At 42.1% G+C, this 15,396-nt stretch overlaps 1 protein-coding gene across 1 annotated transcript in view; it reads right to left on the bottom strand.

The window, feature by feature from the left end:
* ZNHIT6 (zinc finger HIT-type containing 6) overlaps positions 1-15,396 on the bottom strand; it is a 57,834-nt gene that overhangs the window by 7,264 nt on the left and 35,174 nt on the right. The window contains exon 9 of the mRNA XM_077825363.1: positions 14-138. Within this exon, the coding sequence (XP_077681489.1) occupies positions 14-138 (125 nt within the window). The remainder of the gene's footprint in view (positions 1-13; positions 139-15,396) is intronic.

Genomic DNA, 15,396 nt, shown 5'->3' with positions numbered 1-15,396 from the left:
AATTTATGCTTACCTTGGCCAAGAACTCCCATATCATTCTTGAGTTTTTTCAGTACCACAAGTAATGTTGGGTACTCAATTACTACCTTGTCTTTCAAATTGTCTAGAAGGCTTTTACTGGTATGCAGTTCATCATAGCTTAAAAAAATAATTGCAAAGTTTATTTCAACTTTTATAGCATCAAGGATGTAATATGCATTTTCTTAATTTCCAGAAATGAACATAATCATTTGTTGTAAATCATCTTGGTAAGACTAATTTTCAACTGGAAACCATTTTAATTACAAGCCAATGTTACTATCCATCTAAATCAAACAAACATTTTAAAGTTTAACACTTTATCCTAAAAATATAGGAATGAGTGAAATGTAAGTTTCTCTGAAGACTGAACTAAGAGGACCAAAAACTGATTTTGAATTAAATAAAAAAAAATTCAGTGCTCAATTTGTTTTCCTGAACCGGTTGCCATTTATAGTATGCTAAGTAAATAAACAGATGTAATCATAATTTTTCATGCTTTAAGGTTCTAATATTAAAAAGTTTAATTTACATGCTTAATATTGAATATTAGTTTAACATACTCGCTTTTAAATTGTCAATAGCTTATTAGACAGGTAGAAAAAAAGATCATATAGGCTGAAACTGTTAGAACAAATTTATATTGGAGGCATTTACAGCTATCTTGTAGAGGTAAAATTGCTTGGAAACAATTTACTCAATGTATGATCCCCATTATGTGAATCATATTTTAAAAAATGGCATAATCTTTCCATTTACCCCTCAGCCAAAACCTCTCCTCACAGCATCAGCTGCAAATACAGCTCCCAGCAGAAAGCTCCACTTATTTGTGTGTTCTGCCAGGGTCACATGACTTGGATCAGCAGGCCTTTTCCATATAAGGAAACCTTTTCACCCTCTAGGAAGGATATATTCGGAGCCAGTACTGACATCAGCTTTACGTAACGTAAGTTATGCCACAGTAATAAAAAGTAAACTGAGCATATTCCCTACAATTACATCCGAAAACTACCATATCCTCTCCGGTCTTTATAAACCTCAAAACCAAAAAAAGCTGGATGGTGGTGTTGAGGGGAAAGAATTTTCAAAAGTCTTCTACAATGCAAACCCTGTTTCTAATACTTAACACAACTGAAACATCTAACAGATGCTCAGATATTATTACAATGTGATCTGAGTGACCTGACTCCTGTTTTGAAACTGAAATTAGGATTATTAAATTACTACTAAGATACTGAATCAGTTAAAGGCAAATAAAGTTTAGATACAAAAATAAATTTTATGTACAAGGGGGACATTTCCCTTAAATTGCTCTTCACGCAGTGTTTTTTTTTTTTTTTTTTTTTAACATGCTGTGTAGCTGTTCTTTGCCAATAACCACATGGCATGGATGAGAGGAGTTATTGACACACTTTACTATTTACAGTAATGCGTGATTAAGAACAGTACATCACAGAAACCACCAGATAAAAGAAATACTGAAGGTAAGCTAGGAATTGAGTTTTCTGGCTTTGAAGGAAACTTCATGTAAGCAATAGATTTTTTTTCTCTCTCTCATATATATTAAACTTCAACCATCATGAAAATACAGTATTTGGTTTCATGTTTCTCTTGACCCAAAGTAATTATGACCTGTTCTTACTTAAACCCTTTAAAAAGGATAACAATATATTACATTTCTTATTCAATGAATGCATTCATAACTTGTGGATTAAAACACACGAACAGAAAAACATTTACTGGTTTACTTACAGTACTTTGCATTTAAAGTACAGCAATACCTTTCCTTTGGCAAGGACCTCAACACATTCTTTTCTGGTTAAGCAAACATTTACCTCAAAGAGGCTACAGTAATTCACATGCCACAATACACTTTCCATTCTCTCATGTTTTAGACAAAACAGCTTTAGCGTCCAGTTTGGCATAGCATAAATCCTTTGTACTTTAAACTATTTTATGATAGTAAATTATTAAAGTGTTAGATCACTGAACCACAGTTTGATTTTCTTAAAGTATTTGCATGGCACTTTTGTAGCTGGCATTGCAAGGTACCATATGTACTTGATCATAAACCGGTTAGTCTATAAGTCAAACCCCCCCCCCAAGATGGATAAGTAAAAATGGAAAATTCAGAAGCCGACCCTATAATTCAGGGATCGGCAAACTTTGGCTCCTGGGCCATCAGGATAAGCCGCTGGAGGGCCAAGATGGTTTGTTTACCTTGAGCGTCCGCAGGCACAGAGGTAAACCTAAGTAAACAAAGTGTCCCGGCGCGCCAGCTGCTTACCCTGACGGGCCAGGACAGCAACTGGTGGGGAAATTTTTTTGGGGGGAGAGAAGCTGGAGGCCAGGGGAATAACCCCTGTGACCACCCCCCACCCCTAGCCTGGGACCCCCACACTCTCCCCATCCCATCCCTTCCCACCTTAGCTGGGGAGGGACAGTGGAGGATGTCTCTGGCCAGGCCGTAGCTGCTCCGGAAGCCGGGCGGCGTGGCTGTAGCGTGCTCCGGTGGGCGGGGCAGCCGCAGCCTGCCAGCCCCGGAGCTGCAGCGGCTTCGGAGGCTGGGGGGAGAGCAGCGTGGCCAGAAGCAGAGAGACTCTGGCCCTGCCTCTTCCCTTCTGGCTCTGCTGGCTGTGCTGCCTCTCCTTGCTCCCTCTATTGGGAGGAGGGGCTGCATCCCACCTCTCCCTCTCTATACCCGTTCATAAGCCGAGCCCCTTCTCTGATGCTTCCCTTTTTTACTAAAAAATTAGGCTTATGAACGAGTATATACAGTATTTATGTGCCAGATATGCTAAACATTCGTATGCCCTTTCACGCTTCAGCCACCATTCCAGAGGACATGTTTCCATGCTGATGACGCTCGTTAAAAAAAAATGCATTAATTAAATTTGTGACTGAACTCCTTGGGGGAGAATTGTTTTACCCACATTCTGCCATATATTTCATGTTACAGCAGTCTCGGATGATGACCCAGCACATGTTGTTCATTTTAAGAACACTTTCACGGCAGATTTCACAAAACACAAAGAAGGTACCAATGTGAGATTTCTAAAGATAGCTATAAGCACTCAACTCAAGGTTTAAGAATTTGAAGTGCCTTCCAAAATCTGAGAGGGACAAGGTGTGGAGAATGCTTTCAGAAGTCTTAAAAGAGCAACAATCCGATGCGGAAACTACAGAACCCGAACCACCAAAAAAGAAAAATTAATCTTCTGTTGGCGGCTCTGACTCAGAAGATGAAAATGAACATGCGTCGGTCCGCACTGCTTTGGATTGTTATCGAGCAGAACCCGTCACCAGCATGGATGCATATCCTCTGGAATGGTGGTTGAAGCGCAAAGGGACATATGAATCTTTAGCATATCTGGCACACAAATATCTTGTGATGCCAGCTACAACAGTGCCATTCTCACTTTAAGGTGGCATTGTAAACAAGAAGTGAGCAGCATTATCTCCTGCAAATGTAAACAAACTTGTTTGTCTGAGTGATGGGCTGAACAAGAAGACAGACTGAGTGGACTTGCAGGCTCTAAAATTTTACATTGTTTTGTTTTTGAATTTAGTTTTTTTTTGTACATAATTCTATATTTGTAAGTTCAACTTTCATGATAAAGACATTGCACTACTGTACTTTTATTAGGTGAACTGAAAAATACTATTTCTTTTGATTTTTTACAGTGCAAATACTTGTAATCAAAAATAAATATAAAGTGAGCACTGTACACTTTGTATTCTGTGTTGTAATTGAAATCAATATATTTGAAAATGTAGAAAATATCCAAAAATATTTAAATAAATGGTATTCTGTTGTTTAACGGTGCGATTAATCATGTTTAATTTTTTTAATCGCTTGACAGCCCTACTGACAACAAATGTCAGCAATAGGTGCATCTGAACTGGTATGGAACACTGCTGAACTGCATGTGTAGACAGGAACAAACAATGTTTAGTACTGTTTCAGGTTAAAGCCTGCTGTTGTAAACAAGGCTTCGTTATCTGGCACTGTATTCAATCTCCCTGCCTATCTCATCACGTTCCCCTGTCTCCACAGACACCCCCAATTCCATCCTACGTTCTCTACCAGCTCTCCTTTCATTGTCCTGGCCACCCATTGCATTCACTTCCATATATTCCCGACTTCTCCTACACACCTCTCCGATTCCCTGCCCTTATTCCCCACCCTGTGGGGCATGGTTCAGCGTTCATGTCGTACTACCCGTCAGCACCCGGCCTGGGCCAGGGAAGCTAATGATCCAACCAGCAGACCAAATCTGGTAATAATTCCTGGTCACATGCCACCTGAGGCACATTGCGCATATGCTAAGATGATGACTCTGCACCCTGGGTCATTCTTTGCCCCGCACATTGCATTGTCCCCCGCATCTTCTGCCCAGATTTCACATGGTGAATAAGCTGAGGGAAGCTTGGATTCTGTCCCACTGAGTACAGCTTCACTAACACCTGGTAAAGGATGTAGGCAGATGGCTGCCAACTTGGCGGGAGATGCTTGTAGTTTCAGCTCTGCTGGGACAATGGTAGATAGTAGCCATTTTGGTAAGGGCAAAAAACCAGCCAACCAACCCAAAAAAAAAATAAAAAATAAAAAATCACAAATCAGCAGCTTTAAAACCAACCTAAAACAGGGGCACTTGGAAAAATGTCACAAGATATGGTGCATGAGGCCCCATATTATCCTTCACCTCAATTTGTTATTCATGTCCTAGCCTTGTGTGTGTCACCTTTTTAGGACAGGAAATGTGTCACAGGAGTGACATGTATTTTTGTGGTCTTATATTTCTTAATAATGTCTGTCACCACTGTTGAGAACTGTGACACTTACCCTAAAGTGACTGGAATTCTTCAAGATGTGTGGTCCCTATAGGTATTTCACTGGGTGTACACATGTATTCCATGTGCCTGATACTGGAAAGTTTTTCACTAGCAGTGTCTCCTCTAATGAGTCTCCCAGCTTGCTTATGTAATAAACTGTGGTCCTATTGTCCAACAGGACCCGAATGTGCTGGGGTTGGACAGAAGGAAGGAGTATTTTACAGGTATCATCACATACTGTTCACAATTTGAGGAGAGTGAGGTGCAATCTGGACTCTTGTTGGGATCATGAATCTTGAGCCACATGATTGCCTGGGTGAGCGCCCCAGCTCAGTCGGAAGGCGGCTGAAAACAGTCTCTTTGGTGGGAGAAAATGAAGGGACCCTTTACACACCTAGCTTCTTTGTCCCCCACCAAGTGAACGATATCAGGACACTGAGGGAATTGAGATTTGTTCATCCAGACTTGCTCAGAGCACAGACAGTCTATAACCACACCTGAAGGCACCAGAGATGAAGCCTTGCGAAGGAGGTCACATAGGTGCAGGTCATGTGGCCTCAGAGGAGCAGGCAGGATCAAATTGTCATCTGAGGGTTCAGCTGAAACTGAGCAAGGAGGTCCCTCCTCGTGTGGAATCTGTCCTCAAGTAAGTATGCTCTGGCTGAAATCAAGTCCAGAGTTGCTCCAAATGAACTCTAGAATTTGAATAGGACTTTTCTAGGTTTACTTCAAGTCCTAAGGATTGAAGGAGGCTGAGTAGGGAGAGGACTGTTGAGTGTACCTCTCCAAGTAACCAATTCATGAGCAGTGAGTTGTCACGGTAGGAAATACTCAAGGAAGACAAGGCTATTGCGGAGAAGTTAAATGAATTCTTTGCAGCAGTCTTCACTACAGAGGATGAGAGAGAGATTCCCACACTTCAGCCATTTTTTTTAGGTGACAAATCTAAGGAACCATTCCAGACTGACGTGTCAGTAGAGGTGGTTTTGGATGTCCAAGAGTTCTGAAGTTCTTCAATTTCATATTTGAGTTCCTACTAATTGTGGAATGTAACTTATCATTTAAATCAGCTTCTGTATCAGAGGACTGGAGGATAGCTAATGTGATGCCAGATTTTTTAAAAAGGCTCCAGAGGTGATTCGGGCAATTACAGGCTGGTAAGATTAACTTCAGTACCAGCAGTCATGGGATAAGAGGGGAAGTCCTCTTATGGATCAGTAACTGGTTAAAGACAGGAAACAAAGGGTAGGAATAAATAATCAGGTTTCAGAATGGAGAGAGGTAAATAGCAGGTCCTCCAGGGATCTGTACTGGGACCAGTGATGTTCAACATATTCATAAATGGTCAAGACAAAGGGGTGAACAGTGAGGTGGAAAAGTTTGCAGATGATACAAAATTACTCAAGATAGTTATGGCCAAAGCTGACTGTGAAGAATTACAAAGAGATCTCACTAAACACGGTGAATGGGCAACAAAATGGCAGATGAAATTCAACGTTGATAATGCGAAGTAATGCACACTGGAAACATAATTCCAACTATCCATACAAAATGATGGAGTTTAAATTAGCTATTACCACTCGAGAGAGAGATCTTGAGTCATTGTGGCTAGTTCTCTGAAAACATCTGTGCAATGTACAGTGGCAGTAAAAAAAAAAAAAAAAAAGCAGCTAACAGAACGTTAGGAACCATTAAGAAAGGCATTGATAATAAGGCAGTAAATATCATAATGACAATATGTAAACTCATGGTATGCCCACACCTTGAATATTTTTGCAGTTTTGGTCATTCCAAGAAAAGATATATTAGAAATGGAAAAGGTACAGAGAAAGGCAACAAAAATGAAAGAGGTTGTGATCAGCTTCCATATGAAGAGAGTTTAAAAAGACTGGGACTATTCAGCTTGGAAAAGAGACAGAGGGTGGAGAAGATTGCGGTGTATAAAATCATGAAAGGTGTGGAGAAAGTAATAAAGAAATGTTATTTGCCCCTTCACATAAGAGAAGAACCAGGGGTCACCCAATGATAACAGGCAACAGGTTTAAAACAAACAAAGGGAAGTACTTCCTCACACAATGCAGTGTTAACCTGTGGAACTTGTAGCTAGGAGATATTGTGAAGGTGAAAACTATAATGGGGTTCAAAAAAGAATTAGATAAGTTCATGGAGGATCAGTCCATCAATGGCTATTAGCCAAGATTGTCAAGGACGCAACCCCATTCTCCTGGTATCCATAAGCCTCTGACTGCCAGATGCTGGGACTGGACGACAGGGGATAAATTGCCCTTTTCCACTCATTCTCTTTGAAACATCTGGCACTGGCCACTGTCGGAAGACAGGCTACTGGGCTAGATGGACCACTGGTCTGAACCCCTATGGCCATTCTTATGTTCTTATGGCTGGCATCTTTCAGAGGGTCCCATCAAAATGATCTCTTGGCAGGAAGCTGTGACTGGGAGAGGATGAAAGCATGGCATTCTTTCTGCTGCGCTGCACACTCTGGCATTTCCTGGGGGCGCATGTGCTCTGTGATGGTAAAAAGGCTAAGGAACAGGGCATTGCTTACTTGGGGTTGGTTTGGAGTACCTTCTCCAAGGTGCTGGAGTGTAAATACTCAAGGAGAAGAGGATTGCATGGGAGTCCATAATGGTGTGCAAAGACATCAATTTTTTCACTAAACAGATTGTTGCCTTTGAAGGGGAGGTCTCCACACTAGCTTGAACCTCTTTGGGAAACCCAGAGGATTGGAGTTATGAAACCCGTATCATGAAAACTGAAGTCAGCACAGATCTATGTTCATGACATCAACTGAAGCTTGGAGGCTGACCTGGCTGTCAGCTGATCCTTGTCAATGATGTCTTGAAATTGTGGTTTGAGTTTCTGTGTAAGTTTTATTGGTAAACTCAGACAATTTGTTGTAATTAATAATGTTGTATTTAGAAATAAATACCTGATAATTTGCAATCCAAAACTGTAGGCTAGTGGAGGAGAAACTTTCTTCCGAAGAGGTCTAATCTTTTGGCATCCTTGTTGGGAGGAACAGAATTAGGCTGTCTCAGTCTGATGCATTCAGTGACAGTCTGAACTACCTGAGATTTGGGGTGTGTGTGAAAACAAATATTCAACCCCCTTAGATGGTACACCTTTAAGCCAGTATAGCTTCATTGATCAGAAGTGCTACCTTGATAGGGACTGTAGTCTGGAAAATATCCAACACATGTGAGTGGAATCCTGGACTTCCTCCAGGGGAATCTGGAGTGACTCCCCAATGCTCCTCAGGAGGTCTTGAAATTGGCAGGAATTGCTGAGTAGCAATGGATAGCCTCAGAGCTGCTATCTCAGCCTCTAGCTCATCACAGGAGTATGAATATCCAGATTCCACTGGCATAGTTGTTGGCACTGTATGCCTTGTGATAGCTCAGCTGGTGGACAATACTGTAGAATGGGGCAATGATGGTATGGACATCTACCTAGAGACCACAGGTTCCACCAGTATCAGTGACTGGGCTGGAATATGGAGCCAGTTACTCAAGAATAGCAACCAGGGTCTGATGGGTGGGTAATGGGAAGGGCTTCTGCCTTTTGGTCAGGCAGATGGTGCTGAATTAGGTTGGGAAGTGAATGTCCACTACCAAGTATTTCTTCCTGTACCATTGGTGCAGCTGGTAATCCTTCCTTTCTTTCTCTTGCTGGTGCCAGAGTTGGTGTCCTTCCCCTTCCATGACCAACAGTTTTGGGACAGCTCTTGGCGGTTCAGATCCATGCTCTCTGTGAGCCCCTGACACATCCGTACCAGGGTGCAGAGTCTCACTCGATTTGGAGGGTGCAGGGAAGGCAGTCGTCATCTTAGAACCCTTGGGAGAAGATTTCTCCTGCTTCTTCTGAGGGTGTTTCTCCTTACCCTCCTGCCATTGCTTATTAAGAGCCCTTGGGCCTGGTCTCTGACAGTCCAAAGCTAGGGCATGTCTGGCCAGCAGGGGTGTTAACATGTACCTCCAGCTGACGTACAGGGTGTGTGTGTGTGAAGATCAGCTGACTCAGGGTTGGACTGGGCTTTCATAGACCGCTCCATCAAGTGTCTTCAGAGCTGGAATTCATAGGATTGCTGGATTCAGGGTGGAAAGGAACAACAAATATTGCATTTGGAGGGAATGTGGGATTCTCCAAAGCAATATAATCCCAAATCAATGGGGTCACTCACTGGGATGATCCAGGGGCAGGCCATGCAGGATATGAAGCCCTGGAATCTTAGGCATACTAAGAACCAAATGGTGGTGGGGTAAAAGAGGGGGAAAACCCCCAGACAGCAAAACACTATCTACCTACTAGTAAAACTACTGTAACTGTATAAAGGGTACACTATTTACAGAAAAAGCACACTCCTAGATTAGAAGCAGGAAGGTTAGTGAAGCTATGGACAATGAGGGCTAGAACAGCAGAAAGGAACTGGAGAGGTAGTTGGTCTGTGCCTCCTTGTGACAAGGTTTGCATACTAGGCAAGAAAGGGTTAACCCCACACTCTGGGCAGCAGAAGTCCCACCTCGCAAACCATGCTGGATATGCTCCAACTGCTGCCTCAGTATAAAAGGGAGCAGGCAAGCTCATTCTAGGCTGACCACAGAGGAGGGAGGACACTTCGTGAAGGCTCCACTATCTGACTGTGGGAACCAGAGCTCCCAAGGACCAGCTATTAAGCTGCACAGTCCTGATCCCCAAGGACAGCTGTATAAACTCTGGCTACTAGGTTGCGCTGCCCTGAACACAAGAGCAGCTACACTGACTTTGGCCATTAGGCCACACAGCCCTGATCCCCATGGCAGCCATACTGACTCCAGCCATTGGGCTGTGTTGCTCTCAGCCCAGGGATAGTCAGACAGACTGTAACCGTGGTGGTATCACAACCCCAAAAGGGGATGTGGGTGCATACCCAGCGACACTCCTCTGATGCCCTCTGTTCAGAACATGAAGACGCGCAGGAGCAGACCAGGGGACACTACTAGTAAAAACATTTCTGGTTTCAGTTGCATGGAGTGCATGCTCACCCACAGTGGACTATCACTCAAAGAAGAATCTGCAGTTTTGCACCCTGCAACCACTCTTCCATCTCTCAGGAAGACAAAAATATCCAACCTCCTAAACCTCCTTCTATAGACAGTAACATTACATTAGTTTATTCTATTGCAATAAGACCCCCTCTATTGGAGCCTACAGCTATCATCTCAATGGTATAACTGTGCACTGGTTCAAACAACAGGAAATTCCCTGCTAAGATCAGGTCTTCCCCTACGTCATCCACAGGAACTCTGATTTTGTGTTGCACTCTGAGTTTAAAGATAAAACTTAAATTCTCATGCGATTTCTGGAACCCATAAAACTCTAGTCGTAGGACAGAAAACTGTCATATAGGAAACAATCTTTGATAGAGAAATCATAACATTTACAAAAATAAACAGAATGCAAATAGTTCACACTTTTAAAAATGTTCTTGCACTAACCATCACATAGGATCATTACGCAGATTTTAAGATGGTAGTCCTGAAGCAAAGCCCTCTCCCCCCATAATATTTTGTTGAGATCAAGCTTCCCTAAATGGAAACATAAAGGTATTAGTGTAATTAAGACACAGTGTCTCATGCCATCAATTTTGGACCCCATCTTACAATCCTTACTCAGGCAAACTCCCAATAACTTCTAGGAAGTAAATGCAATTTTCCTAACAAAAGACTGCAGTTTTAAACTTTTCTGGATGCCCACATTTTCCTCAAAGAGAGCACTTACAAGGTCTCTCATAAGCACTCATTCTGAAGCGCTGTAGCACAGCAAAGATAATAACTAACAGATGGACTTTCATTCCTAAGTGGTGAATAAACCCTTCGTGTGGTTATGATTTGGTGAACATGGAAGTAGTGAAATACACTTCTGAATTAGATGAGAGAGGAAAATTTATTTTTGGATTGTGAATACATTTTTCCTTTAAACTACATAAAATTCTTTAGCTTTGTGTTTACAAGTTCTGTCACAATTTGAAATGTGCAAATTTTAAGAATATTGATCTGAACTTTGAAGAACTGGGAAAAAAGTAAATCTTTAGAAGGAACACTCCCACCATGAAACTAGCTTTTGATTAACACCCCTTCCCCATAAACTTTACTTTAACACAATAAAAACATAAAACTGTTTTTGAATTGAACAATACTTTTTGAAAAGAGAAAGCAAGTTCAAGATAACTAAGTTTACAAATGAAAATGTAATTTACACTAATATTTAAAAATATGCTGACATCACCTTTAATTCAGTAGTTTATTTTATTACAGATCTATGAACCTTTGCTCTGTGAGAGTTTTTAGGCTGTATCTACACTAGTCTCTCTCTAAGTTTTCCCCCTTGCTGTTAACACATGTACAGTTCTGCCTGTGCTAATACTGTTGAGAGTGTAGTCCAGCTCTGGCATTTTAACCATTATGTCACCTATCCCTCCTAAGTACAGGTGTAGACAACTTGGTGGTTGCCAGCTCCTCATGTACACTAGCATTCCCACTACAGCAATGATGGGAAATTTCAGGGAAAAAGTCCTAGTGTACATAAGGAATAGCATCACACCTTTTCTTTAAAATCAGATTAAGTTATTCAGACTCTGTAGTGATCATTTCAGCCAGAGATCACTTTCAGAAAATAATATAGATCCTGCTGAAGACACAGTTACAGCAAGCCATATCTCCTCTCTTTCGTGGGATATAAAAAAGCCTTTGACTATGGAAATCAAAGTACAGTTGGAATCAGAAGTGATAGAAAAAAAGTAAAATAATATTCCAACTGTTACAATAAAATGGAATGATTGAGGCAAGAGTGAAGCAAGACCCAGTGGAAAAGAGATACGTAGTGAGGTGCAGTGGCCTCCCACTGAGCTAGACAGGGAGGGTCCACACTCTGAACTCAGGTGGGCTGGGCAAGGCCATGCTTGCCCATCCCACCGGAAGTCAGGAGGTGGAACAGGAAGTATAAAGGGAGGGTCCTGGAGCTCAGCTGGACTGCAGCCGCCAAAGAAGACAGGCACCTCTTGCTCACTCCCGGGCTGGGAAACTGTAGCGGAGTACTGCTGAACCGAGGATGGCCAGAATTGCTGGAGCTGCCCACTGACCCAGGCACTGAGGAGTCACAGGCCTTCTACTCTGAGGAAACGGAGGACCCCCATGGATCCAGGTACACCTCAAGGGAATGGTAGGAAGTGGCCCAGGGACTGCTGACCCCTGGCTGCATTGTTGCCGCAGATCTGGTTAGTGGCTGGATTCCCCGTTGACCCAGTGGCGGAACACTCTGCCACTGTTAGGACCCTGGGCTGGGGCCCAGTGGAGTCAGGTGGGCCTGGGCCCCTCTATCCCCTGCCATCCCACCCCCACTCTAGGCCAAGAGGCCTGCGTTTGTCGGCCATCCACTGGAGCCAGGACACCGACCCCTTTGCTGCTCCGTTCTGAGTACAGGCCAGAGTCCTACACTATTCACTGCTCCGCCCTGACTGAAGGTCTGGGCTCACTGAACTTGTCTGTCCTGCCCTAACTGAGGGCCAAGGTTCAGACTTGTGCTGCTCTTCCCAGATCATGGGCAAGAGCCCCTGATTATTTGCTGCTCTGCCTAGACTGCAGGCCAGAGCCATAAGCTGTTCAATGCTCTGCTAATTCCCTGACTTTGGGCAATGCCTAGTGACGTAGTGAGGCAGAGTGGCCTTCCAATGACCCAGGGAAGGAGGGACCACCACTAACCCCCTACAATCTACTTATTAACTAAATTACTAGTGATATTTAAATACTCAACATAGATAAGCTTTACATTGTTAGTCTACAGATACTAGGTAATAGTGAATGGGAAGAAAAGATACTAAGAAAATAAGAAGAAAAGGAGTACTTGTGGCACCTTAGAGACTAACACACTGATCTGAGCATAAGCTTTTGTGAGCTACAGCTCACTTTATCAGATGCTGTAGCTCACGAAAGCTTATGTTCAAATAAATGTGTTAGTCTCTAAGGTGCCACAAGTACTCCTGTTCTTTTGCGGATACAGACTAACATGGCTGCTACTCTGAAACCTGTCATTATGCAAGAAAATAAGAGTGGAACTAAGCCACCGCAGAAGGACAAAGGTTGTCCTTGTCACTTCTTGAGAATGAGGCAATGGCTCAGAGCTGAGCAGAGTAAAACTAGTCTAAAGAGAACCACAGAAAAATGGCAAAGCATTAAAAGCAGACAGTTTGTCTGCTGCAATGATTCCTCTGACAGAAAGTGAGGGGTAACTTGTGAAAAAGAGGAGTTTGGGATGCATAATCATAATCCAAAATCTCCAACCAAAGGACAAACCATTCTGGATTCACTTGTCACTTATGGGAGGGTGGCAGAAAACATGAAAACCCTCGGGAGTCGGGGAAAAGGGGATGAGGTTGGAACTAGTGAATGCCAGCTGCCTGGATTCAATACAGTCAGATTAACAGAATGCAGCAGTACAAAGGAATTAAATTTCAGAAAAAAAAAAGTTGGGAAAATAAGCAATTTAGTAAGGCATAATGGGAGGAAATATTAAAAACCACCCACATGAAAGGCACTTGGAGTTTCACAATACATTACAATTAAGATGCAGAAGACAGAAACATCTTATAAAAATAATTACCCATGTGGCCTCACAAGGAACTGCTGTTAAAAAATAATGGTACTTTAAATGGTAAGATGGGGAGGTAATCAAACAAGAAGATTCTGAGTCAGTTAAGGCTAGCATAGAAAAGATACGGGCAGAAAAATGAGCTAATGCTAGCTAGAGGGGCTAAAGGGAAGTCTCCGAAAAGAAAAAGCATGAGGAAGAAAGCAGGTCAGCTAATACTTCAGAAGGGTCAATTAAACTGATATCTCAAAAATAGCTCAGACGTTGTCATTTTCTATACTACTAAATTACTCCCCCCCCCCGGGCAAAAGTCATGGACAGTTAGTTACCAAAAAATGGGAAGAAAAAAGGGAATGCTGGAGATGCAGTGTATTTTGATTTTAGTACATTCTGTACGGTTTTGTAAAACATTACTTGAAAGAGTTTGATCGTGTGGACTGCAAACTGCCTAAGTGACTGTAAACAAAGTATAATGAAAAGTGGTCATGTACAGAGCAGGAGGAAGTGTTAGGTCAAGTTTCATTTAATATCTTAATTAATGGAAGTAAACAGCACATTAATGGAATGTGCAGATGCTACAAAATTGAGAGATTTATTCCTTGTAAGTGGGGAAGGATTTTACAAATAGGCATTTTATGGGAATGTGAATGGAATAGTAATGTTGTAAAACTTGTTTCAGAAGTAGAGACAGATTTTAAGTTGCAGGTCAGACACAAAGACTCTGTCATTTAAAATTCCTAGTTATCGGATTCTTATTTACAAAATAAGCACTAGTGTCTGGCTAGCAATATTTTTGGAAATATTAGCACAAGGAATGATATAGATTTATAGACTTTAAGGCCAGAAGGGACAACTGTAGTCTGATTTCCTGCATAACACAGGCCATAGAATTTAAGTGGAGGGAATTCTTCTTCTTACGTGAATATTATCAAGCCTAGCAACTTGTGGTTTTAACCACTGTTCCCTCTAAGCTGTGCGCGTGCACACAGATCCTAAACCCCGTGCACACGGCGAAATACTGCACGCAAGCACAACAATTTGCACAGAAGAAATTTTTTGCGCACATGGCCTGTCAAAAATTAGAGGGCATACTGGATTTAACTAGAGTCTATATTTTAGAAAAATATCCAATCTCAATTAAAAGACTCAAAATGAGGACAAATTTACCACTTCTCTTGGTAATCTGTACCAATGATTAATTACCCTCACTGTTACGAAGTTGCATCTTTTTTCTAGTTTATATTTCTCTAACTTCAACTTCCAGCCACTGGATCTCATTATGTCTTTGTCTGCTAGACTAAAGAGCTCTCTAGGCATCTTCTACTTGTGTAGGTACTTCCTCCACCATGTGACCCAGCTGGCAGGCCTACGGTGCGGAGGAGAAGGGCACAAAGAATTTTACCTGATCTCCAATCAGAACAGCAGTTACACAGGAACTACTACAGCTGGCACCACATAGAGCAGCCCTAACACACCCTGAATTCAGTCCAGAGCACATAAATCCAACCCTGACGGTGCAGAATCCTTACTCCACCCTTCACCAGTGTCCAATCCCAATCGAAAACGAAGCTCCAGAACGTGGGTGTAAACATACAGTACAGTATCGTTAAAACAACTAGCAAAGGCAGTTTCCTTTGCATCAAACTCTACTTTCTGACAGAATGTAGGGAAGATAAAAAGCTGATGCCATAGCCATTGGATAATCCAATGTAATGAAATGTGACATAGAATAAAAGATATCTGGAAACACTAATACAGGACCTTTAATGTACTATAGACAGAATGATGCTCCACTTAAGAGGACTTATTACTTCCTTACATTCACTACTTTTGACATGTGTTCTCCTCACTCCCTCTATTATTTTAGATTGGTACAGCTTATCTTGCCTAAAACTTAAA

The sequence above is a fragment of the Eretmochelys imbricata genome, chromosome 8 (assembly GCF_965152235.1).
Source record: "Eretmochelys imbricata isolate rEreImb1 chromosome 8, rEreImb1.hap1, whole genome shotgun sequence".
NCBI lineage: Eukaryota > Metazoa > Chordata > Testudines > Cheloniidae > Eretmochelys > Eretmochelys imbricata.
The sequence above is the reverse complement of the archived record's forward strand: the minus strand, read 5'-3'. Positions and strand labels throughout refer to the sequence as shown.